The sequence below is a fragment of the Chrysemys picta genome, chromosome 5 (genome assembly GCF_011386835.1).
Source record: "Chrysemys picta bellii isolate R12L10 chromosome 5, ASM1138683v2, whole genome shotgun sequence".
In the NCBI taxonomy this organism is placed as follows: Eukaryota; Metazoa; Chordata; order Testudines; family Emydidae; genus Chrysemys; species Chrysemys picta.
Genome location: NC_088795.1, coordinates 57503846 through 57531174, shown reverse-complemented (window position 1 = coordinate 57531174; position 27329 = coordinate 57503846). Strand labels below are relative to the sequence as shown.

The 27329-nt window shown below is 44.7% G+C and overlaps 2 protein-coding genes across 6 annotated transcripts in view; both read left to right on the top strand.

Moving 5' to 3' along the window:
• The window catches only part of LOC122173709 (uncharacterized), a 135562-nt gene extending 119866 nt beyond the window's left edge, over window positions 1-15696 (top strand). For all 5 annotated transcript variants that reach the window (XR_010601371.1, XR_010601370.1, XR_010601369.1 and 2 more), the window contains one exon: window positions 12318-15696. The gene's annotated coding sequence lies outside the window, so the exon portion shown is untranslated. The remainder of the gene's footprint in view (window positions 1-12317) is intronic.
• On the top strand, window positions 2026-5281 carry LOC135983648 (myb/SANT-like DNA-binding domain-containing protein 1). The gene is made up of 2 exons (XM_065596443.1): window positions 2026-3169; window positions 4164-5281. The coding sequence occupies exons 1-2, from the start codon at window positions 2593-2595 to the stop codon at window positions 4637-4639; spliced, it is 1053 nt and encodes a 350-aa protein (XP_065452515.1). The 5' UTR covers window positions 2026-2592; the 3' UTR covers window positions 4640-5281.
• Window positions 15697-27329: the final 11633 nt, after the last annotated feature.

The window sequence follows — 27329 nt, the reverse complement described above, 5'->3', positions numbered from 1 at the left end:
AGCCAGCTCAAAACATACCACTTCTAATGTGTCAATAGAGCCTTGGCTATTCCATATGTTGCACTAGGTAGCAAAGGACTTGCTCACCTGTTTAGTGCTGTACCCTGCAGAGCAGCAAAAGTAGGTTTATAAGGGCTAGAGGGATGGGAGAAGTCAAGAAGACATCATGCTGTTCTCCTAACCTGATTGTTATGCCCCCATTTGGGAAACTGCCAGTTACTTAATTTCCAGACCTGGAAATAACTATGCTTACACATTTATTCTGCCAGGAATCTCCCACAGCTTTACAAGACTTGTGGCAGACAGGATGCCAATTTTGCAGAACCCTAGATTGAAAGGAATGGGTCAGTGGATCAAATGTTTATAAAGCAAGGCGGCACTAAATTTATGACTTCACAGAGACATGCTTGTACAAGGGGTCAGAAATATTTGTGAAGTGTCTGGAGCCCATCAGTATGTTTATTGATTGATTATCACCATTTGAACTTCTTACCCCTTGCTCTTCCCAGCTTGAGATCCCTGCAGCTACAGACTTGGTAGCTTGTCTCAATTTGTCATATGACATGCCTATTCATTTACAATTTTTTTTTCATTTTCCTAATTTTGGTCCTCTTGCTGGGAAGAATTAATTCCCAGTACTTGTGGTTTTATCCAGTACTGGAAAGGCAATGTCTCGGTTATACCTTCTAATATCAAGAAACAAACAGATAAGAGTGATTTTCAGATAATCACGTCTGTGCATGTGCTTTCCCCTTATCTGTGTAGTTCCTCCCTGATGACTAATGCAGTACTTACTCAGAGCAGGGAGAGTATGCATCTCCTCCGTTCCCTTCCACTCCCATTCCATTATTATTATGGTTTATTATTTGTATTACCATAGTATCTAGGAGTCCTAGTCATGGACTATTGTGCTAGGCACTGTACAAACACAGAACAAAATGACAGCCTGTGCCCCAAAGAGCTTACAATCTAGGTATAAGACAAGAGACAACAGGTGCATTTGGACAGATGGGGAGTACCAGGAAACAATGAGACAATATTCTTCAGCATGCTAGGCAGTGGTCACTGGACACCAGTGGGCTAACTGAGTCAATTTTTTTGAAGGCATTGCAGCAAAGGAGAGTTTTGAGGAGGGATTTGAAGGTGGATAATGAGCTTTGTGGACGTTCTGAGGGAGCGGCTCCCCAGCATGCGGGGCAGCATGGGCGAAAGTCTGAAGAGGTTTGTTTGAAAATTTAATAAGTGAGCAGTGGAGGCTGGCCTCATGGGCAGGTCAGAGACTAGCATCCACAGCTAAATAGTGACTGATAGATGATTGGTAGGGTGGCAATTGACTGTGAAGGGCCTGTAAAGTGAATACAAACAGCTTATGTTTGATGTGATAGAGAAGGGGGAGCCAGTGGAGGGATTCAAAAATAGGGGTGACATTGTTAAAGCAACAGGCTAGAAAAATGATCTTTGTAGCAGCATTCTGAATGGATACGAGTGGCGCAGGGTTGTATTTGTCAAGGCCAGAGAGAAGGATGGTTGCTGTAATCAAGACATGAGATGATGAGAGTCTGAATGAGAGTTTTAGTTGTGAGGATGGATAGGAAAATCCATATCTTAAAGATGTCACACAGCAAGAATCAGAATGATTTAGACATAGCCCGCATGTGAGGAGCTAGACCAGGGGTAGGCAACCTATGGCACACGTGCCGAAGGCGGCACGCAAGCTGATTTTCAGTGGCACTCACACTGCCCAGGTCCTGGCCTCATCTCCGGGGGCCTCTGCATTTTAATTTAATTTTAAATGAAGTTTCTTAAACATTTTTAAAACCTTATTACTTTACATACAACAATAGTTTAGTTATATATTATAGACTTATAGAACGAGACCTTCTAAAAACGTTAAAATGTATTACTGGCACGTGAATCCTTAAATTAGAGTGAATAAATGAAGACTCGGCACACCATTTCTGAAAGGTTGCCGACCCCTGACCTAGACAAACAATTTACAGGTTTCAGCCCATCCCAGATCTTGATATGTATTTGTGTGTCTGTTTTTTGCTCGGGTTAGAAGGGTGTACCATGCGGAAGATTTTTCCTCAACATGGAAGTAAACCCCAACATTTCTAAAATGTACACGATAAACCCCCTTGTATTAATACATTTGTGTTTCTCATTAGGTTTAGTACTGAGTATTAAGTTGACTTAGGCCTGGTCTACACTAGGCGTTTATGTCGAATTTAGCGCCGTTACATCGAATTAACCCTGCACCCGTCCACACTGCGATGCTATTTAGTTCGACATAGAGGTCTCTTTAATTCGACTTCTGTACTCCTCCCCGACGAGGGGAGTAGCGCTAAATTCGACATGTCCATGTTGAATTAGGCTAGGTGTGGATGGAAATCGAATCTAATAGCTCCGGGAGCTATCCCACAGTGCACCACTCTGTTGACGCTCTGGACAGCAGTACGAGCTCGGATGCTCTGACCAGCCACACAGGAAAAGCCCTGGGAAAATTTGAATTTGAATTCCTTTTCCTGTCTGGCCAGTTTGAATCTCATTTCCTGTCTGGACATCGTGGTGAGCTCAGCAGCACTGGCAAGGATGCAGAGCTCTCCTGCAGTGATGGCCGTGCAATCTCAGAATAGAAAGAGGGCCCCAGCATGGACTGATCGGGAAGTCTTGGATCTCATCGCTGTGTGGGGCGATGAGTCCGTGCTTTCCGAGCTGCGCTCCAAGAAACGGAATGCAAAGATCTATGAGAAGATCTCTAAAGACATGTCAGAGAGAGGATACAGCCGGGATGCAACGCAGTGCCGCGTGAAAATCAAGGAGCTGAGACAAGGCTACCAGAAGACCAAAGAGGCAAACGGACGCTCCGGATCCCATCCCCAGACATCCTGTTTCTACGAGGCACTGCATTCCATCCTCGGTGCGGCCGCCACCACTACCCCACCACTGACCATGGACTCTGAGGATGGGATATTGTCCACGGCCGGTTCCTCGGACATGTTAGGGGACGGGGAAGATGAGGAAGGAGATGAGGAGGACGAGGCAGTCGGCAGCGCTCACAACGCTGATTTCCCCGACAGCCAGGATCTCTTCATCACCCTTACAGAGATCCCCTACCAACCGTCCCCAGCCATTACCCCGGACACAGAATCTGGGGAAGGATCAGCCAGTAAGTGTTGTAAACATATAAACATTTATTTTTAACAGAACTGGAATTTTAACAATTAAAAGAATGGGTTGTTCATGATTACTTTGCCCTAGGCGCTTAACGGTTCAGTCATGGGCAGTGCAAGTTTTGAACAAAAAATCTAGCAATGTCCGGTTTTGCATGATTGTCCTGCCCAAGCCGCTCTACTGTTTAGTCCCTGCTACTGCAGCTACAGTAAAATGCGGTCTATATGTCCGGGGATAGAGCAGAAATCCTCCTGGGACATCTCGATGAAGCTCTCCTGGAGGTAATTGGAAAGCCATTGCATGAGGTTCCTGGGGAGAGCGGCCTTATTGGGTCCTCCGTAGTACGACACGTTGCCGCGCCACGAGACAATCAAGTACTCGGGAATCATTGCTCTGCACAGCAGGGCGGCATACGGCCCTGGTCTTTGGAGGCTTTCCCGGAGCATTCTCTCTTTCTCGCTGTCAGAGATCCTCATCAGGGTGATGTCGCTCATGGTGACCTGCTTTGAATTAGGTAGGGGAATGTTAGTGTTGGGACTGCTTGCCCGTTCCTTTACAGAACTGTAACGGCTGGTTTGCAGCCACGCGGTGGAGGTGGGAGAGGGGCAGGCTACAGGGATCGTTCCCGGGGACAGCCGCGAGGGGGTGGGACGGGGCAGAGTTCATGCTTGCCGGATTGCTGGCAGCAGGGACTGACATTGCTTTCAATGTGAAATGAGGCCAGTGCTAATATTAAAGTTTTAAGCTGCCACAAGTCTACGGCTTACCATGTCTGCCTGCAACAGAAATTCCGTTGTGCTGCCCCGCTTCTCAAATGTGCTGTGCAAGACCCCAGGCACTGAATGCGAAGGCCGAGAATTCGACCTTGTGCTGAGTGCGCATGTGATAGGTGCTGTGCATGGTCTTGTTCACAGAGAAAGACTATGTTCTTTGTTCACAACTACATTTATCTTTCTGAGGAATTCACTCCCTTTTTCCCGTTCCCACAGCCACATCTGCGACTGTCTCACAACCTAGCCTGGCATCACACTCCCAGAGGCTAGCGCAGATTAGGCGTAGGAAGAAGAGGACACGGGAGGACATGTTCTCGGAGCTTCTGGCCTGCTCCCGAGCCCAGGCAGCACAGCAGACCCAGTGGCGGGAGAACTTGTCCCAAATGCACCAATCAAACATGGATCGGGAGGAGAGGTGGCGGCAGGAAGACCAGCAGGCGACTCAAACGCTGCTTGGACTACTGAGGGAGCAAACGGACACGCTCCGGCGCCTTGTGGATGTTCTGCAGGAACGGAGGCAGGAGGACAGAGCCCCGCTGCAGTCTATCTCTAACCGCCCTCCCCCGCCACCAAGTGCCATACCCACCTCACCCAAAGTCCAAAGAAGGAGGGGCGGCAGAGTCCGTGGTAACTCTCACTCCACCCCTGCAGAAAGCACTAGTAGCAGAAGGCTCTCATTCCCCAAAATTTGAAAAGTTTTTTCCTTCCCGCCTGACACAAGCCCCCGTCCAAGTTTCACCTCCCAGTTCCATGTGTAGTTGATAATCAAAAATACGTTTTTGTTAACTACTGTTTCCATCATGTTCTTTTGGAGGAGGAGGGGAAAGGCGGTTGGTAATTGGACAGGACAGTCACCTTTGGCAGGGTACATAGGCGGGGGCAGGTACAGCAGCAGGGCACATACACAGTGCAGTTACTAGTTACCCTGGTCAGTCTGGGAGGTGGTTTTCGTGTTATGTGGTGGTGGGTGGGTTGCTCTGTGACTTTGTGGCGGGGGAGGGCAGTTACAGATCGTAAGCGGCGGACCTTATGCAGGATCACAGAGCCACGCAGCAGGAGATCTGTAACCGTCCTCCCCCTGCCACAAAGTCACATATCCCCCCCATACACACAGTCCCGATCAGGAGGGGTGACAGGCTCCGTTGAAAGAAGCATCCCACCACAGCGGAGCCTGTCAATCCTTGAGTTTAGAAGCTTCATTTGCGTCACTACACTACACCCCCTCCCCAACACAGTCTGCGTCCCAGTTTTAAAACATTCCCGCGAAAACAGTAGTAAAGGAAACGGTGTTCATTAACAAAGTAGAAGTGATTTTATTTCGAAACGTGTGTTGGAAGGGGGTGAACGGGGTATGTAACTGGAGAGGATAGTCAACATTAACTGGGTAAAGACACGGGGGCAGGTTCATCTTCTCTGTACACAAACTTAAAAGTCACAGGTTACCCTGCTCACTCAGGAACCTAGCTTTCAAAGCCTCCCGGATGCACAGCGCGTCCCGCTGGTCTCTTCTAATCGCCCGGCTGTCTGGCTGTGCGTAATCAGAAGCCAGGCTATTTGCCTCAACCTCCCACCCCGCCATAAAGATCTCCCCCTTGCTCTCACAGAGATTGTGGAGCACACAGCCAGCTGCTATAACAATGGGGATATTGGTTTCGCTGAGATCACAGCGAGTCAGTAAGCTTCTCCATCTCCCCTTGAGACGGCCAAAAGCACACTCCACCACCATTCTGCACTTGCTCAGCCGGTAGTTGAAGAGTTCTTTTTCACTGTCCAGGGCGCCAGTATAGGGCTTCATGAGCCAGGGCATTAGCGGGTAGGCTGGGTCCCCGAGGATGACTATAGGCATCTCCACATCCCCAACAGTTATTTTGTGGTCCGGGAAGTAAATACCTTGCTGCAGCCGTCTAAACAGACCAGAGTTCCTGAAAACATGAGCGTCATGAACCTTGCCCGGCCATCCGACGTAGATGTTGGTAAAACGTCCCCTGTGGTCCACCAGTGCTTGCAGCACCATGGAAAAGTAGCCCTTTCTGTTAATGTACTGGCTGGCCTGGTGGTCCGGTGCCAGGATAGGGATGTGAGTTCCATCTATGGCCCCACCGCAGTTTGGGAATCCCATTGCTGTGAAGCCATCTATGATTGCCTCCACGTTTCCCAGGGTCACTGTCTTTGGCAGCAGTACATCAACAATTGCCTTGGCTACTTGCATCACAACAACCCCCACGGTAGATTTGCCCACCCCAAACTGGTTCGCGACTGACCGGTAGCTGTCTGGCGTTGCAAGCTTCCAGAGGGCTATCGCCACTCGCTTCTGGACAGTCAGGGCTGCTCGCATCCGGGTGTCATTGCGCTTCAGGGCAGGGGACAGCAACTCACAAAGTTCCAGGAAAATTCCCTTCCGCATGTGAAAGTTTCGCAGCCACTGGGATTCATCCCAGACCTGCAGCACTATGCGGTCCCACCACTCAGTGCTTGTTTCCCGTGCCCAGAATCGCCGTTCCACGGCATCAACATGACCCATTGCCACCGTGATGTCCTCAGCACTGGGTCCCGTGCTTTCTGAGAGGTCTGTGCTACTCTCAGACTTCAGACCCTCACCGCGGTGCCGTAGCCTCCTCGCCTGACTTATCTGCATCTGCCTCAGGGAAAGGTGTATGATAAGCTGCGAGGCGTTGAGAGCGGCCACAAATGCAGCGATGGTCGCAGCGTGCTCCATGCTCGCAGTGCTGTGGTGTCCGCGCTGTCACTGACTAGAAAAGTGCGCGAACTGATTTCCCGCCGGCGCTTTCAGGGAGGGAGGGCGGGAGTGATGGACGGATGACGACAGTTACCCAAAAGCACCCTGGGCACATTTTTTTTACCCAGAAGGCTTTTGGGGCTACACCCAGAATTCCAATGGGCAGCGGGGACTGCGGGAACTGTGGGATAGCTGACCACAGTGCACCGCTTCGAATGTCGACGCTTTCACCGTTAGTGTGGACTCACAAAGTCGAATTACTGTCCTTAGTGTGGACACACACGTTCGACTTTGCAATATCGATTCCAAAAATTCAATTTAAGTAAAATCGAACTACTCTCGTAGTGTAGACATGGCCTTATAGAAATAAAACAAAAGCTACTACAAAGATTCAGTAGGGGGGTGAGAAAAACAGCATGTCTCATGGCAAGAAGAGTGATTTCTGTTTCCAACTCTGCAGAGAAAATAATGTGTTAGTTAATACAAGTCCACTCCTTTCAACAGGGGGACATCTTGTGCATATCCAAAAATGTAGTGCCTGGATAAGTAGAACTAGAATAAGACCATTAAATAGCCAGGTGATGGCTTGCCATAGAAGACAATGTATAATTGAATGTATAATAATTATTATTTATATAGCATCATTATAATGGAGCACTACCTCCGCTACATTTAAGGTTAAGACCAGCTTTTTGTTTAAAATTTGACTCAAAGTGCTCTAAAATTCTCAGGGTTACTCAGATTGCCTTGAAATTTGGCATGCTTCATGGGGCCATGGGGTTAAGTTACTGATATAAACTTTGGACCTTTTGACCAACTGGTTCCCGAAATACACTCACCTCCGAACCCCCTACCCCATTCTTTTTTAAAGTTGACATGTTTTGGCAATGTCTTTTTGTGCACAGATAGAGATCAAATCAGAGATGAGATCATCACACCACAGTCTTAAATGCTCGAGAGTTACCCCAACAGAGTACATACCACCCACTAGGCCTTGGGGGAAATCAAATTACAACTTTATTAGCCAAAGAATTTGGTTCTCTGGTTAGTTACATGGCAAGCATGTAACTACATGCGGGAGGGATAGCTCAGTGGTTTGAGCACTGGCCTGCTAAATCCAGGATTGTGAGTTCAATTCTTGAGGGATGTGGGGCAAAATCAGTACTTGGTTCTGTTAGTGAAGGCAGGGGGCTGGACTTGATGACCTTTCAAGGTCTCTTCCAGTTCTAGGGGATAGGATATCTCCATTAATTTAATTAAAAAATAAAAAAGCAGTTCTAAGGCTCACATGCCAAATGGATAACACTGTGCATGTGCAGAGAGTGACACTAAGGGCGTTGAAAGTCATTTACAACCCACAAAATCTGAATAGTTCAAGGGAGAATGTTATGCTTATGGAACCTGAGTACCAGCTAGCCACTGGAGTTCAATCCAACCTTAGGCAGCAATTTGAAATAAAAGAAAGAGGTGTCTTGCTGCAATTAATCTCTGTCAAAGTGGTGGTGGTGGAGTTTTTGTCCGGGGAAGATGTAATCTGAGTACAGCAGAATACTTATAATGTGCTGAAACTGTTTTTGAAAAGAGAATAATTACACATACAAATTTTCACTGGAAGGGGAGGGTGATTAAGGGTAGAAAAGTAGGTGGGAATAGGGGGAGAAGGGTTTGGGTGCAGAGAGGGATGGGGTGATTACGGGAAGTGGGATAAATGGAAATGGGTGGATAGGAGAGGGCTTAGGGGCTAGGTGGAGTGGGAGGGAAGGGATATTGGGAAGGAGGGTATGAGAATGTGAATGACAGAAGGACTGGTGAATAATAGGCACAAGGGTGCTTGTCACCCTCATGTACAACTTTTTGTCTGCTTAGGAATTTATCACGAGGTCAAATTATTTTTAATAAAGAATGTCATAAATAAGTGGGAAAAAAACAGACAGAAATCCTGAATCTGTCCAAACAGAAAGGCCTATTGGTATAACTCAAGGACTGTGTTAAGATCATGATTGATAAACAAACAAACAAAAAACAAAAACGTGTGACTGAAAATTAATGAACAAAAATTGGTGTGTCGAAAACTAGGCCTTTGCATGGGACTTGTGGACCTATTGACTTTAATGGAGTTACTTCTGATGTACATGGGCATGCGATAAAAATCAGACTCACTGGGCCTGATCTTCCAATGCTTTGCATGTTATATAGTCTGTGCAAAGTGGAGTATAAAGCTAACAGATCAAAATGGCACTCAAGATAGTGGAGAATCAGGCTCAGTATCCCTCCGGGTGTTCTGACTCTCCATAACACAGGCCACGTCTCCACAACCGGGACGCATCTACAGCACTGTAGCTATTGCCAGCATAACCCACTAGTGTCGATGTAGCCTATAGCAACAGAAGGGATTTCCCTGTCACTGTTGGAACCCCACCTCCTTGAGCGATGGTAGCTAGGTCAATGGAATAATTCTTTCATTGGTGGAGCTGTGTTTACACTGGGGTTCTGACGGCGTAGCTACAGCGCTCAGGGGTGTGGATTTTTTATACCCTTGATCGCCGAAGCTCTGTCGACCTAAGTTTTAAGGCCCACTGTCAAATGAATTCTGCTTTTGCAATACCTAGGGTGACCAGATGTCCCGATTTTATAGGGACAGTCCCGATTTTTGGGTCTTTTTCTTATATAGGCTCCTATTACCCCCCACTCCCGTCCTGATTTTTCACATTTGCTGTCTGGTCACCCTAGCAATACCATTAGTAAAGTCTCCAAGGTTTCATGACAGGACACTTCCCAAAAGAAACATGTTTTCCCCTTGTGCATTTCACAGCCACAGGATGGTCTGTAAAATCAATCTATGGTGCAATTCCTTAGAGAGAACAGAGTGTCGTCAACAACATATTTTTACACTGAAATCAGAAACTGAGATTTCCAGGTTCCACTCTTGGTATTCAGAAAAATTGACCAGCCAGCCACAGCTTCCAGAGCACCTCCCTCCCTTTTTACAATGGCCTCTCCACCCTGATTCTGGAAAATTGAAACAAACTGGCATCACAGGCTCTCCTGGATGGGGACGGGAACACCCACTTGTATGAATGGAGCAGTTCACGCATCTCGGAGCTATTTTTTGAGGCCTGTATTCATCTGCACGGGGTGTTCTCATTCTGAGGCTATCACCTCTCAGAGCCTCCCATGTTTTCAGGACCATCCTATACTGGGGGTTTGCATATGTAGTAAGGCAATTGCTGATGATTAATTTAACAAATACTACAGAGAAGCACTAGTTTTGCTACAGTTAATATTGAGAAGATTTTTCTGTTTAAAGGAAAATTTTTCTAAATATTCCAAAATCTTCATGCATATCTGATTGTCTTGAAATTTGCTGTGCTTTATGAGGGGGCGGGGTAGGATTAGTGACCTAAATTGGGGGACATTTGAGCAAGAGGTTCCTGAGATATAGCACCCCAGCTTTTCTTAAAATTCACAGATTTACCAACTTTTTTGTGCACACATGGCTTCTAAAGTGCTAATGGACAGGAACTGGAGGTGATCTGGAAATAGTGGCAGGGGAGGGAGGCTAAATGTTGTGGGGAGGAGGAGAGAGACACAGCAATCTTCTCTCACATGCTTAAAGTTACTGTAATCACCCTGTAATAAAGCCATCAAGTTCTTGGGATATAGACCATGCACCTTGTGTGAGGAGTGGGATGCTTAGGAATCACATGGGAATGGTGTGGCCTAGTGGAGAGAACCGTGGACTGGGATTCAGAAAACCTGGGCTTTATTCCTGGCTCTGCCACTGGCCTGCTGGATAACTTTGGCCAAGTCATGTCTTTCTGTGTCTCAGTTTCCCCATCTCTATATGCGGAATAATGAAAATTCCCTCCTTGACATCTACTGATGAAAAGCTCTATGTAAGAACTAGGTATTATCATTACCCATCCACAAGAGCTTCTGAACTGCACATTGACATGATAATTACAACTGTTTAAATGATCACTAACCCCTACCAACAACATTTCTCTTTCTGTTAAAAAAAACCCCTAGGAAATTAAATGTCAAAAAGTTTCATTAATACAGAGTTAAGATTGCACACGGTTAGCTCATGGTCTTCCAGAAAGTTGAATTCAGCAAAACTCAAACTTAAACCAGGAAATACATAATTGAGGCACTTCCATGCAACTTTAACTCCGCTCTCTTTGAGAAATTCCCTAGCGCACAACACATGCTCACACTCTTCTTTTGCCCTGTACTGAACAGGAGCGCTCTCCACTCATACACTTAGCCTAATTCACAGAAAAAAAACATAGCTGCTAAATTTTACAACGCCTTCAAACCCTTATACAACCCCTTCACCAATATGCACACGACACCATCAAACACTACTTTCACTTACCCTTAGTTAAATTCACAGATCAAGCTCATCTCCCAACTAACTGCTGACAATCCCCATGGCAGGAAGACCTCAGTGTCCTGATAGTGACACAGCATACACAATGCAGTGACAAAATGAGGTATACTGATTCTCTCAAAGTACACATGCACTTTTCCTTTCACATATACAGAGCTCAAGGAGAGGGGCTCACTCCTCCCGCCCTCCAGCGACAGCCCTTCAACTAACTCATATCAAGCTTCCAAGCTGCTCCAGCTTATTTCTGTACTATTCAGTAAAGCTACACTTAACACAGTCAATGCAGCTGGAGTGCATGCAGAATTCCCAGTGACTATTGCAAGCTCCAAAGGGACTGAGAAAGGTTTCTTGGGCCTGTACCTTAACTCTGCATTTCCTGGTTTTCATATATGTGAGTTTTGCTGAACTCAATGTTCTGGAAGCTATCTCAATGTTCACAAGCTATCATCAGGCAACTTAACTCTGTGTTAATGACGTTTTCTGTCATTTAATATGTATACAATCCCTGCCCTCTTGAACCTCAGTGCAGCGTTCAAGCACAGTTGTATACATATGCTCAGGCTATTGTGTGAGATATGTTAACCAGCCCAAGAAGGCCAATACATTCTTTTCCACTGAGGGGAATCTGTGCAGTATTCTCTTAAGTACTCCCTGAACACTGGGGAGTTTATGTAGTACCCTCTACATGCTGGAAAGCTATAGCAGACTTTGTATCTACACAACAGGGAGCAGTGCCTACAAGGTGCAATTCAATCACTGTTACTTCAGTACTGAAACCACAAATCCAACAACTAAGTCTTTATAAAAAGGAAATGATATATAAAGACAATTCAAGGGCCAACCACCTAACCATACGCAAGCACAAACTATTACAATCATCTTATAAAACTATTCCCAGAATACAGAACACTGTGATGATACTGGACTTTGTTGGTGGATCAATGCTGTGATAGAAGAGACTAAAATCATACTATTTTATAGTTGAAAGATTGAATCTAATTTGGTACAATAACTTCTGAGGACAATTGAATTTTCTATGTAATTATTTTTATTTTTATTTAGAAAAAATACACAGCATATTAGCATGTGTATAGCATGTTATTTGTGAGATATGTCAAAAAGCTGGCATTATCTGTGATGTACTTGAATCCAAAAGCCCAGTCCTGAAAAGACATGTGACTAGCCAATGGGGATGCTTACACAAATAGTTACTAAATGTGCACCTATTTTTTTTTTGCAGGATAGCACCCAGTGCTATTGAATCTACTGAAATTTTGTCCATTATCAACGTACAGAACTAATATAGTACCCATATTATAATTATTCTTGTATAGTACAACTCCAAGTTTTGTTAGAGCTCTTTCTGAATTATGCAGATATTGTAGGATTATGGCAAATAATTTCAGACTCATCTTCAGGGCCAGATTCTCAGATAGAGTCAATAGATGTAGCTCCACTGACTTCAGTGAAGCTATCCTTACTTATATCAGCTGAGGATCTGATTCACTGAATATAAAACACGTATGTGGCTTTAGATCAGGACCTTGCCTCTTGTAAATTTTATGCTGTTATTTATATTCTTTACAAGAAATAAACTAGTACATAAACAATATCTGAGGCAAAATGACATGAAGATATGGGTATAAAATGTACTTGGCTGATGGGAAAAGGGCAAAACAGGCAACCCACAAAGGAAATTCCTTCAGTTATTCATATCAAAGTCTCCAGAGTTTCTGCTAAGAAGACATGTATCATAATCCTGTAATTCTGCTTACGGCATTTTTCGAAGATCCCTTTATATTTTTTCAGAAATGTTCCATTAAGTTATCATCACTGACTTTCTCAATTTTTCTTCAGAACAGAAATATACAGCTTTGATTCTATTAACTTAAACCTCAGATACCAACACAGCTCTTCCATTTTAGGCAAAGCAATTGTCTGTTTTGTATGCTACTTTCTCCTGTGTTTATGGGAAGTAGTGTATATATAGCTTATTTTACTAAGAAGATCAAATAAATAATATATCTCCACTTTACAAACAAATACGCAAAGGCAGCCCAATGTATATAGAGGAACTAAATGTGTAGTAGTCCTTTAATACTTCATTAGCTAAAAGCTAGATTGAGAGATTATTCGCAGAGCTGTGTAAGGAGCAGCATGGGGCTCTCTCATTCCAAGAGTTGCTCTGGAAAGAAACTGACTTAGAGACACCTCTGAGTAATAAATTCTCTATTACTCCTGTTTTGCGCAGGGGAAGTATATGACGTCAGCCCACTACCAGGCCCAGCATAATCTCTCTCTCTCTCTCCTCAGCCCACCATTATATCCTGCTAGCTTTTCTGCCTGATATATGGGGGGGGGATGGAAGGGAGGGAGGGGGGCTGAGCCATGGATCTGCCTTCTCCCTGCTATTTGTCACGTCTCCTCACCCTCCTAGGAATATTGGCTACATAACTCCTGTTCTCCTCCCCGAGCCTGAACTCAGCTAAATCCTATGTGGTGAGCATGCATGGGGTGCAGTTGGGCCTTACCCCCTTTATTTCCCTGCACAGCTGTTTAGGACAGAGACTTATTCCAGCTCTTAATGAAAGTTTTTGCCTTTTCTCTTTTAGAGGGATGTATGAATTAAAAAGTTGACGCATGCCTTCTTAGTGATCTCACATTTGAATATTCATTTTGAATTTTATTTAGTTATTTTTTATGAGGCCACTGAGCTTTAGGGTACATGTATACAATGTGTCCATTATGGCTCTTGGGTGCTTTAAAGCTGGGAGCAGTAGTTACCAGGCATATGACTAGAAGCAAGTCTGTGACTTATAGGAAGTCAGTTCAAAGACATACTGAAAGTACATCTTAAAAAGGGAGGCATCAACTCAACAAACTGGGAAGACTCGGCGAGGAACAGAATACAGTGGCACCACACCATACACCGAGCCACAGCTCACTTTGAGGAGAACAGACATGCTCATGAGACAGAGAAGCAACAAAGGAGGAAAGAAAGGGCACAACACTCCAGCCAACAACTCTGTCTCCTCTAAGATTACACCCAGGACTTCTGTGGGAAAATCTGCAGGGCAAGAATTGGGTCCTCAGCCACTTAAAAACCTATCAGCGAACCGAACCCCCTTGGCAGACATCCTCTCATTGAGAGATGGACGAAAAAGAAGTTATAAAACTTCCTGCTTCTTAGGCAGGGGCAGCAGATGGGAGAGCTGGCAGGAAGGGCTACTAAAGGGTGTGTGCTCTCCCCTCGAAGCCAGACAACCTTGGGTAGTTCTTATCCAGTAGTTTGAGTTGATTTGTTCTGGTTTTGAGTTCATGTTTTAGGAGTAAAGCAAGCCCTGAGGAAGGTGATATGAACAGACCTGTAGTTGGGACTTCATTTTTCCATCCCTGGCTGGTGAGTCTGCACACTAACCTACATTGCTATCTTGGATTTTTTGATGAAGCATATCAGAAATGCATTGCATGATAAACTGCAATGATATTTCACAAACAAACTGTTTTGCTGCTAAAACTGTAGAAATATCTAACTAAAACAGCACTCTACTACAAGTACAGAAGTCCCTAAGATCTGCTTTGGTGGGGCAGATAGGCAACAAGAGGGTTAAGGAAAACCTGTGGACCCAGTTGTCCCAGTCCTGCTACACCTGCAGCCATTGTCGGGCAAGGAGAGGGGAGTTAAAGGAGGAGACCTAGTCCAGTTCAAGGCTGACCAGGAAGGCTAGCAAAGTTCTCCTACACCCTCAACAAGGGACACCTGGTTCCAGCCAAAAGCCTCAAATAGCTTGGTACCCGGATGAGACATTTGCTGGATGGGGTAACTAGGCCTAGGAAGATGGACAGTAAAGGATTCACTGCACAGAGACAAGCCCAGAGCAGAAGGATAGAGTCCTGCTGATGCATTCTAGCATGACACTGATTTTTAGCTTGCTATTTTCCTTTTTTTGTTTTGGACATTAACACCCAAGAAGCTGTAGGACTTCAGTGTTCCTTAGCTAGAGGGCAAAGGCATCACAGCACCAAGTCTGTGAGGGGTGACACACAATTATCAGGTACCTGCATGGGGGACATCGTGCCCTGATAAGCCACAAGGGGGCGCTGCCTAGACAGCTCAGTTACAGGCACAGTGAAATCGTTGGGCCAAATTCTATATAAGGCAGAATGAAGTTCAGAGGAGCTGCATGCATATACTCAATTGAGCTGAATTTGAACCTGGAGGATTTTTCATTCCAGTTCTTCTGGCCTTAGTCACTGGCTTTGAGAAATAAACAAGGTGAAGTATATTGGAAAACTAGTAATGTACATTTAGGATGTTTCTTTAATAATTTTTCTTCTAAAATGTGTTCTGGCATATTAATGTAAGATATTATTAGCTATGTAAATATTACCATTTGTGCCACATGGCTGAAAGTGCTCTCTGAGCCTTGACAGAAAAATAGTCTTAATTTTGTATAAACACTGCAAAACTGAACTATTTTTTCCCATTTTTTTTGGAAAATTGGAATAGAAATATGAAAATCTTTAAATTTTGAAAGGATGAGATGTCATTGTGAGAGTCTCACATGCATCTAATTGGCTCCACCCATCACCTATGGTAGGTTTAGCAGAATTTTATATATATATATATAATATATGTAATAATTTCAAGTGATAATATCATGGTGTATTTTTAAGCATTTTTTCAATTTTATCAATTTAAATTTTCACAATTGTAAGGAATTATGGAGAGGTTGTCAGACAATAATTATTTAGTGAGTGTAGATGTTGGGATTCAAAAAGGAAAGCTTTATAACTATCAAAATGCAAGTTGTCAACCTCATATGTCAAAATAGACAAAATAAATATCCTTAAATCAAACTCTAATAAGGTCTCAAGCAGCATTTTTCTTATTTTGCTATGTGTACATTTCAATTATTAGTGATGGAAATATTTTTCTGTTGGTTTGTGTGTGTGGTGAAATTGACATTTACCAACATTTACTGATAAAAATCGAATCCTTCCACGCCTATCTATGGGTAACAATTTTTCAGTGGGAACCACAGTATTCACTAAGGGCTGGATTGGTACCTTGTAAACAACTCTGAGTAAGGGACAGCATGTAGTAGCATTGCCTAAGGAGGAAAGCAGAGACAGAACTGTAACTGAGAGTCATTATTTGGTCTTTGTTTTCCCCCCGTACATCATGGAAGCAGTAAGCTATGCCAACCCTTTTTGTAGTCCAGTTTACTTTCTCCTTTGTGTTTACTCCACTGAAGTAGCTGGTGCATTGGGGTGGTTAAACTCAGGCTCCACTCCACTCATCTGCATGCTCTCTTCCTAGCACCATCCACGCTGCTGATAGCCTACACAAAGGAGTATGGGATGGCTTATACCCCCTTACTGTCCTCAATGGCAGGGATTCTCAACCCATAACATGCTATAAAAACTCCATGGTCCATCTGTGCCACAACAACTATTTTTTTTGCATATAACAACCAGAGTCATTAGGGGGTAGCAAGGGGGTAGCAAGCAGGGCAGTTCCCCCCCGGCCCCACCCCACAGGAGGTCCCGCAAAGCTAAGCTGCTCAGGCTTTGGCTTCAGCCCTGGGTGACAGGGCTCGGAATGGCGGGGGTTCAGCTTTCTGCCCTGGGCCCCAATGAGTCTAATGCCAGCCCTGCTTGGTGGACCCCCTGAAACCTGCTTGCAGCCACCCAGGGGGCCTTGGACTCTTGGTTGAGAACTGCTGCTCAGTGGGATCATAGCCAGGGTTACAATATGGTTCTAAATGAAAAAATAATCACAGGTGTTGGGCAATGGATATCCCTTGAGTTCCTGAATACCCTTGGTTCCCAATAGGAATTGAGAGTATTCAGCACCTTGGAGGACCAAGATCTTAAAGCCTGAAACTGCCTTCTTTACTCAAGTTGATTATTGGCTTACTCCAGAAGTGCTGACATATATATATAAAGGCAACACCCTCTAGAGAAAAGATGGAAGAATCAGGCCTTTAGTTATCACTTTGGTTCTTGGATAACATTAATGTAAAGGGCCCATCCTGCTCCAGTTCAACGTCGTGGGTTTCTTGAAAATGGCATTTCAGTTTGAAGGGTGAAAGATTGTAAATACTTTCAAAATGGTAACAGCATTGTTGGAAGGAATGTTTCTTGTTCTCTGTGTACAAACATGTGGTGAAAGGTTAGTAAGTTTATCTTCACAAGAGGAGATAAATACACTAGTGACTTCAGTTCTCAAGTCAGGGACATCTGAAAGCATTTATCTTATGAACGAACTACTTCAACATTGAACTTTTATAATAATTAAGTAAACACTGCACATTGCTTTATCTTTTCAGTTGCAGGCAGCCAATAGTTTGCTAGGAGAATGCCAGAGAACAGGGGAGGCACAAGGAGGGAGAAGAAAGGGTCACCAGTATTATTTGCTAATGAAGTGATCATTTTGGTGTTCTGTCTGTTACAGATAAAATACCTTTTCATGGAAATTTTTGCACATTGTGACACTGAGTAATGCAACGTGTCAAACACATGGAAAGCCGTTCACACTGTTAAAGAGCATTCCATGTGAGTTTAATACAAATGTGGTGGGACCTAAACTGCACATGTTCAGTACAGAGCAAAGTCATCACGATTCAGAAGGACTGAAAGGAAATAACAAGAAAGGCACTTGGTTCCACAGCCTGCAGCAAAGCCAGGGCAGAGGTTAAAGGAGAGGGCACTATCAGCATAAACAACTATACTGAAATTCAATGAATGGTGGATGGATTGGCTGCAGTGATTGGTTCCATTTGCAGGAGCAGCTATAGGAAAGAAGCTGTGTACATCATTGCTGGCTCTGGGAATATATAACATGAAACAATGATTGATTTTCTGCTGCTATTTCAGAAGTATCACACTCACACTAGGCCAAATTCTTCTTTCACTTACACTGGCATAGATCCAGAGTAATTCCATTGACTTCAATTAAGTTGGTAGGCCCTAAATTTGCAGATATGTTCCAAATACTGTCAGTGTTGACATTAATGGGGTTACTTTAGATTTATACCAGGGTAACTGAGAGCAGAATTGTTCCAGTACATGTAACACAAGAATGGGGATATCTGTCTTTTAAATAGACCTTCATAATGAAACCCCATGCTGCCTAATTTTCAGGTTTTATTACCTACCAGAAATTCAGGCTTAACAAAAAATTGAACAAGGATTGTGAACATTTCAGGCAAACCTGGGTTGAGACATCCTTTTTCGCATATGCCAGGTTAGTTTCAGGCTGAAACCATATGAAACCAGTTTAGGCTGATTTTCGCATGTACCCAGTTAGTTTCAGGCTGAAACCATATGAAACCAGTTTAGGTTGATTTTCACTTTTGTTTGAACTGAAATATCAAAGCAAAATTCAGTGGGTTGTGGATTAAAATCTAAAGAAAGAAAATATTTACCAAACCCAACATTAATTGAAACAACTGAGCTTCACACAACTCTGCTTTGAAACCGAAAAAATTGTCTGGATGCAGCCAAGTGAAAACCTTTCAATATGTGAAGGAGCTTGTGCTTCCAGCAAATTGTTTGAGATCTGTATGGATCATTGGGGCTTTTTAGAGCTTGGTGACTGAAAGCCTGCTACTGCCCCACACTCTTTTTGTCATGATCCCTCAGGTCTCAAACCCAGCTCTGCAGAGTTTATAGGCATAGCCCTGTGCTAATTCTCTACTTAGCAACCTGCTAATGATTGCTTACTTCAAAGTCATGAAGACCAGCCCCAGAGTGATGCTCTGCCCCTGAGATCCAGTTGGCAGAGTCCCAGAGCAGCCGATTAGCCCACTAGCTCTATTTAATCCAGCAGCAGGAATAAGAGGCTGTCTAAACAACTGGGTTATAACTTGCTCTGGACTATGTGCCCCCTGGTTTGATTTCCTGGTATCTTGTCCCAGGCATCGGACTTGTGGTTCTGACCTCCTGCTTCTTTGTCTCCTGCAGTTTGTCTCCTGCTTCAGATATCTTCACTTCTGTCTCATGACTGTGGACTTGGTCTCTGACTACTAGGCATGACAGTTTTGCTCTTTACACAGCAAATACGATATGAAGGGAACACAGGGGCATGGTGGGGTCTAAATACCCATGTTTGTTAAATATGCACAACATGCAAGGCCTACCTACCTAATCACTATGGCTACTCTAGCTGGTTTCTACAACATAGAACGTGGCTAAAGGGCTTACAAACTATTTAAAGAGATACTACCCAATTCCTGTACAGTGTGGGTGGGAAGTGGCAAAACAGGCCCACTTCTTCGTGGAATTTTCCTCTCATTTCCCCAACCTGCTTTCTAAAGATTTTTCCTGAGATAGGGTGGCCTGGCTCCTTATAGTGGATCCAGCCTCCCACTTGTGCTATATGCCCTAGAGCAGTGGTCACCAACTGGTCGATCGCGATCAACCGGTCGATTCTAGAGGATCTCCCAATCGATCGCGATCTCTGGTGGTGCAGTGAGGGTGCCGCTAAGGCAGACTCCCTACCTACCCTGTCCCCATGCTGCTCCCGGAAGTGGCCAGCACAGCCCTGCAGCCCTGGAGGTGGGAGGGGGCAGGGGTCTCCCTCTGTGTGCTGCTCCTACCTGCAAGCACCACCCCCACAGCTCCCATTGGCCAGGAGAGCTGCAGGGGTGGTGCTTGCAGAGAGGGGCAGCGTGCAGAGCCATGTGCCCTGCCCCGCCCCCCTGGGGCCACAGGAGCGCTTTGGTCACTTCCGGGAGTGGTGTGGGGCCGGAGTAGGCAGGAAGCCTGCTTTAGCCTTGCACCCCATCCAAAACCCCAACCCCAGCCCGGTGAAAGTGAGTGAGGGTGGGGGAGAGTGAGCGACGGAGAGAGGGGAGGATGGAGTGAGTGGGGCGAGGCTTCAAGGAAGGGGCAGAGCCTCAGGGAAGGGGCAGGGAAGATCCTGGGTTGCCTTTAGATTCAAAAAGTGATCTTGGACGTAATAAGGTTGGAGACCACTGCTCTCGAGGCATGAGACTTTAAAAAATGTAGGGAATGGTATGATTTGCACATAAAATTATTTCCTATTTCCTCATTTTTAAAAAATAATCTCTGCACAGCATACAAGAGCAGCAAGCCAAGTAAAAGGTGACCCATAAAATGTTCCAAGATCAGGTTTGATTTGGGTAAATGACCAGATTTTGGATATGCCTCTGAAATGCATCCAAACCTCTTGGATGAGCAAAATTGGGCTGGATGCCTTATGGCTTTCTCATAAGACTTCTGGCACTTCCATCCAGTGCCAGCTGGAAGTGCCATAGGAGCAGCCTTTCCACAGCATTTGGCACCATCAGTCCTGGCTCAGTCTAGGGAGGTTTCCTGAATATTTCAGAACCTCTGTAAAGGTTTAGTTCAATTTAGCTCTATAAATGAACAAAAGTTTGGGGTCAGTGGGGATACTGCATTTAATATGGAGCAATTTTCAAACAATATTTTAATTGTTTTCTTCTTTATGTTCTGTTAAGAGCAGAATACAAGTGTCACACTGAACTGTGAATCAGTCTTTGTTCTTAAGTTTTATTTTTGACTCATTCTCTCAGCTGTCGACTATAGTTTTAACTGAGTCAAACTCCATGTTTTCCTCCTGACATGTGGAAGCCTTAATATATGGTGCACAACAGACAAATGTGAACACAAACAATGCATTTATTTCACTCTGTGTTGACTAACTTAGCCTTTAACTTGTGCCTGTGCTAAGCAGACTGAGTTTACACTATATTTGAGAAAAACAAGTGAGATATAATGGTAGATAACATGACCATGAATTATATGGTCATACTTCTGAGAAATATCAGTTTACTTTTGCTGGCAAAGAATTATTAAAACAACTCAACTTAAAACCCCTTGATTTCACCAAAAAACATTGACTATACTAAACCCTTCAGCTAATTCTGTTTTGTGTTGCAAATGCTGACAGTCCACTAACAGTGACTAATACTTGGAAATTTCTATTTGGGCCAATGAAATATCTCAGAGTCATCATTAAACTCGCTTTGTCAGTCTGGTTCAGATAAGGCAAAACCTCTTTGCTTGCTGTTATTCATGATTTTAAGGTTAATCCATGTGCATACTCTTAAAAATAAGATTTTCAAAAATAGGAACCTAGAGTTAGGATGTCTTCGCTACAAAATTAAGTCGACCTAACTTCTGCAGAAGAGAAGAGTGAGGGGGGATTTGATAGCAGACTTCAACTACCTGAAGGTGGGTTCCAATGAGGATGGAGCTTGGCTGTTCTCAGTGGTGGAAAATGACAGAACAAGGAGCAATGGTTTCAAGTTGCAGTGGGGGTTTCCCCCCTTTCTTCACTTTAACCAAAACATCAGGATCACTGGTAATCTTTTATTCTGGCAGACAGTCAAGTAAAATAGATCTCACTCATATAAATACTTAAAGTTCTGTAAGGCATTTGACTTGTTACCACATGACATTTTGATTAAAAAAACTAGAACAACATAAAAATAACATGGCACACATTCAACGGGTTAAAAACTGGCTAACTGATAGGTCTCAAAATGTAACTGTAAACAGGGAATTGTTACTGAGTGGGTCTCTTTTCTGTGGAGTTCTGCAGGGAGCAGTTCTTGGCCCTGTGCTATTTAACATTTTTATCAATGCCCTGGGGGGAAAAAACAAAATCATCACTGATAAAGAAGGAAGTGGATAAATTGGGGAGGGTTCAGAGAAGAGCCATAAGAATGATTAATGGATTAGAAAACATGTCTCATTGTGAAGGTTACGATTTTGTCATGGAGATCATGGAGGTCACTGATTCTGTGTCTTTTCAGGACTTCCAGGACTTCTTCTGGGGCCGGGCTGCAGCACCTGTCAGTCCCGGGGCTGCCAGAGCAGTGGTCCCTGGATGCAGGAGCAGCGGGCGGGTGGATGGAGTAGCTGCAAGCTCTGACAGCACTCTGTTTGTCCCCCACAACCACCCCACAGTACTTTTGGTAAAAGTCAGGGACAAGTTGTGGGCTTCTGTGAATTTTTGTTTATTGCCCACAACCTGTCCCTGACTTTTACTAAAAATACCTGTGACAGAATCTTAATCTTACTCATAGTGATGGATTCATGGTGCCCAATCTATTTAGCTTAACAAAGACAAGGTTAAGGGGTGACTTGATTACAGCCTGTAAGTATCTACATGGCAACAAATATTTAATAAAGGACTTTTCAATCTAGCATGATCCAATGGCTGGAAATTGAAGCTAGACAAATTCAGACTGCAAATAAAGTGTAATTTTTTTTATGATGAGAGTAATTAACCGTTGGAACAATTTACCCAAGGTCATGGTGTATTCTGCATCAGTGACAATTTTAAAATTAAGATCGGATGTTTTTTCTAAAAGTCATAGTCTAGGAATTATTTTGGGAAAGTTCTATAGCTTGTGTTATACAGGAGGTCAGACTAGATGATCACGATGATCCTTTCTGTACTTGAAATCTCTGAATTTATATCTTTACCCACATACCTGTGTGTGTGACATGTGTGAGAGACATGTGTATGTATGTGTGAGACTTAATTTTATTTCCCTAATATTCTTAGTCTCCTAGGAGGACTAGGGAATCCAGCAATGAGCTGTATCCAGCCTGTGGAAGAACAGTGGTTGTGATGGCAGGGAATTGTTGGTGGATTTGCAATATCTGTGCTACGTATTCATCACACCCTCACAGTGTTGTGTTTTCAATACTCAAAGAGCAACAGTATACTTTCATACGAATGACTTTCAGATTAAAACATCAAAGGAAAACATCAAACAAGAATTCACTTTACTTTAAACTCTCCCTGAAATAGCCCACAGTGTATCCCCGTACCAGGATAAGTTTGCACTGAACACAAAATAGCAGCTGCCTCCAGCAGACTTATAGAAATATAAAGGTGTACATTTCATAGAAGTTGTGTATTCTATACCGAAAAACAAACAGCACTGGAGCTGTAGCAGCCAAAGAGATGCACGTCAGATGGGAACTATAGAAAAAGAGGGCTTCTGAGGTCCTGACCCTGCCTTTGTTTTGCAGGAAAGGGCACACAGTTCTAAACCAGCCTGGACACGGAAAGCTTAGCACCATTTGGTGGACTCTGAGCTGGGTCATAATTCCAGCCATAGAGACTGAGTTTCACTTTAAAAATAGAATTAAAACAGGTACAGATTTAAATCAGTCTAGATTAAATCCAGGTATAGGAAGGTAAATTCCCTCTTCTTTGTAAATACAGGTTATTTATGTGCAAGTTCTATCTGTGGGTAAAGTAATGGTAATATTTAGAAAGGTTAGATAGATAATATGTAGACCCAAGCTACCAGGGAAAATGGGCTCAGAGGTAGTTTCAGCACATCAGGTGACAGTACCAAAGGGGTCTCTGTGACCGAACCCATCACACATAGCCTCTCCGCAACATGGGAGTGGCAAACTGGGTAATAAATTCATACTGGTCTGGGTTTTGACCAGGGCAGGACAGTACAGCTATGGGGTCTTAGGCTGGGAAGCTGGGGGTTACCTTGGCTGTAGCCTCTCTATTGTTGGTCTATGCAGTGGCTTGTTGGAGCCTGCATGTAACTGCTGCTGGGTGTGTCCCTGCCTGTGTGAATGCTGGTGGGAGTATAGGACTGGGAGCCATCTATAGCTTGTCACAGCAGCACAGTGTGAAAGGGAGCCTAGGCTGGTGAGTCAGAGGGCTTGGTGGTACCCAAGTTCCAGGTGCACTTTAGGGGGAACCCATCACAGGAGTTTTTCCTGGATAATATTTATTTTTTAATATTTATTTTACTGTTGTGCTCAGGGATTCCAGTTGGGACTGGGACTCCATAGTGCTAGGCATTGTTCTAACACTTACAAAGATATGGTCCTTGCTCTGAACAATTTCCAATATAAAGAGATGAATAACCTGTGGAGAGTAGAAGAGAGGGATGAAAACAAATATACACCGTTGTTATATATTTATATACATTTTCAATTGAAAAATATCCTAACTAGACAAAGTAGATACTTCATCCTAATCCTCATTAATGACTCAATCTAGCAAACACTTATAAAATGGTCATAAAGTTGAGCACATGTGTAAATGTTTGTAGGAGCAGGGCCTAGTTGAATAATTTTTGCATAAATGTCATGCCAGAAGTTGATCTTGAACAGAGACCTGAAGGGGGAAAAACCAGAAAGGATTACTGGTTACATTAACAGTCCTTCTTTTCTTTTAATAATTTGAAAAATATTGACTTGAAAATGTGCACAGAGTTAGTCTGTGTATCTGCATGTACCAGTCACTGTAACCCTAGCTTTCTCTTTCCCAATGTTTGGTCCTGATTCAGGAAAGCACTTAAGCATATGCTTAAAGCTAAGCACATACTTAAATTTCCTTCCTGAATACAGATGCTTTCCTGAATCAGGGCTTTTGTTTGTTACACCCACGTTATCTTCTTAATTTAGATTGCAAGATTTTAAGGGCAGGGACTTTTACTCCAGGCATGTCTTCACTGTGTTAGCTTGAGGTATAACTCAAGTGTTGCCCCTAATCTGGCTCCTGTACACATAAAAATTTCTAGTGCAGGTAAGAGCTTTAAACTCCAGCTAGCTGGCATGTCAGTGAGTGTGGGCTGAATGCTCGAGTGCCACAGATGCTGGAGCTAGTAATGGAGTGGGGGTACAGCTACTCTGTGCTGCTAATACAATCACTCTGGAGTGTTAATAGTTTGGTCGTTCTCACTCCGCTAGACTAAATCAAGAGGAGTTAACTTTGAGAGTGGTTAACCCTGCAGTGAAGGCATATTGTGATGGGGTGTATAAATCCTGCACTGACAGGGAAGGGGCTAGGGACACTCTGGCCTTGGCTACACTTGCGAGTTGCAGCGCTGTAAAGCCGCCCCCAGCGCTGTAACTCACTCCCCGTCCACACTGGCAAGGCATTTGCAGTGCTGTATCTCCGTGGTTGCAACGCTGCATGTACTCCACGTCCCCAAGAGGAATAGCGTGTATGGCACTGCCGCTGCAGCGCTGCGGCGCCAGTGTGGCCGCCCAATGCACTGTGACTGGCCTCCAGAAGTATTCGGCAGTATCCCACAATGCCTGTTCTAGCCACTCTGGTCATCAGTTCAAACTCTACTGCCCTGGCCTCAGGTAACCAACCATGTGACCCGCCCTTTACATTCCCCAGGAATTTTAAAAATCCCCTTCCTGTTTGCTCAGCCAGGCGTGACGTGGAGTGCTATCAGCGAATCTTTCCAGGTGACCATGCCTCCACGCGCCAAGCAAGCCCCAGCATGGAGCAATGGCGAGTTGCTGGACCTCATCAGTGTTTGGGGGAGGAAGCTGTACAGTCCAGCTGCGCTCCAGCCGTAGGAATTACGATACCTTCGGGAAGGTATCAAAGGACATGATGGAAAGGGGCCATGACCAGGATGCCCTGCAGTGCAGGATTAAAGTGAAGGAGCTGCGGAGTGCCTACCGCAAAGCCCGCGATGCAAACGGCTGCTCGGGTGCTCCCCCCACGACCTGCCGATTCTACAAAGAGCTGGATGCGATACTTGGGGTTAACCCCACCTTCACTCCGAGCACCACCATGGACACTTCAGAGCCGGTGTGGGGAGGGGAGGAGAAGGAGGAAAACGGGAGTGAGGGTGGTGGGCCGGATGGAGACACCCCGGAATTCCTGGAGCCATGCAGCCAGGAGCTCTTCTCGAGTCAGGAGGAAGGTAGCCAGTCACAGCGGCCGGTACTTGGTGGAGGACAAACAGAAGAGCAGGTTCCTGGCAAGCGTGTTTTTTTTCGGGAAGGAATTTTTTCGGTGCGGGCTCTTTGGGAGAGGAGGGTTAGGCATGCATGCCTAGAGGCGGAATAGTGCATTGATGTGGTTTATCACATCGCGGTAATCGGCCTCAGTAATCTCATCTAGTGTCTCATCCAGAATGTGTGCAATGCACTTGCGCAGGTTTATCGGGAGAGCCACCGTGGTCCTTGTCCCAGCCAGGCTAATGTGTCCGCACCACTGTGCCGCGAAGGGCGGGGGTACCATTGCTGCACACAGGCAAGCTGCATATGGGCCAGGGTGGAAGCTGCATTGCAGTAGAAGACCCTCCCCTTGCTTCCCATGTCACCCTCAGCAGCGAGATATCGTCCAGGATGAGCTCCTGTGGAAAATGTTGGGACAGTGTTCAGTGTAGGTGTCCCCTGAAGCTGTTGGCTCTCCCCAAGGTACAGAAACCCAGAGGACAGTGCAGCCCTGAAACAATCAGTCCCCCTTACTCACCATTTTGAGGCTCCCGTGGGATATGCTATTGTGTAGACCCTGTGTGTTTTCTACTCCTTAAGTGTGGGGGAAATCATTACTCTGTCTGGTATAAACAATGCTGCCTCTGTTAAATGTTGCATTTTATCTATACTGCTGCATCAACCTTGAGACCTCAGCCATCCTTCTTATCGCCTGCTCAGAGACTGCAAAGACTCAGGAAGAGACTGCAAAAAAGCAAAGAAGACATGCTGCAAGAAGTGATGCGGCAATCTATTAAAGAGAATGAGAAAGCACAGAACTGGAGGGAGAGAGAAAGCAGGATCCGCCAGGAAAATGCAGCGCACCGGCGTCAAAGCACGGAGCACCGGCAGCAAAGCACGGATCGGCTCATAAGCATCCTGGAGCACCAAGCAGACGCTATCCAGGAGCTCGTAGCCATGCAGAAGGAGCAGTACCACAAACGCAAACGCCACCCCCCCCACAGCCCTTATCCCAAAACTCTTTCCGTTGTGCCCCACTGTCACCTCCAACCCACTTTCCCCAACTTCCGTGTTCTTCACGCCACCAGCTGCCTCCAACACCAGTATCTTCACCACCCAGCCCTGAAAACCATGACCCTTACCCTCTGCACTCAACCCTCATCACCATGCAGTATAGCTATCCTGAAGTGCAGCACTCACTGCACAGCACACCAGACAGGACATACGTGAATCTGTGATTGTACCATTGCCCACTCCACCCCCTTGTTTCTTTTCAATAAATATTTTTTTTTCTTTTAAAAAATAAATGGATTTTTTGGCTTTGAAAACATTATTATTGCATAAAGTAAAAGACTCCTTAGCTCAGGAAATAAACAGGCACTGCAAGTCTGCTTGTCTGCTTAGCAAACACTGATTCCTAAAGATTGGAACTACTGCACTTCACTCCCGTGCAGGGCACCAGATATCACTGCTGGTTTTCAGCCTCAAATTGCTCCCTCAAGGCATCCCTAATCCTTGCAGCCCG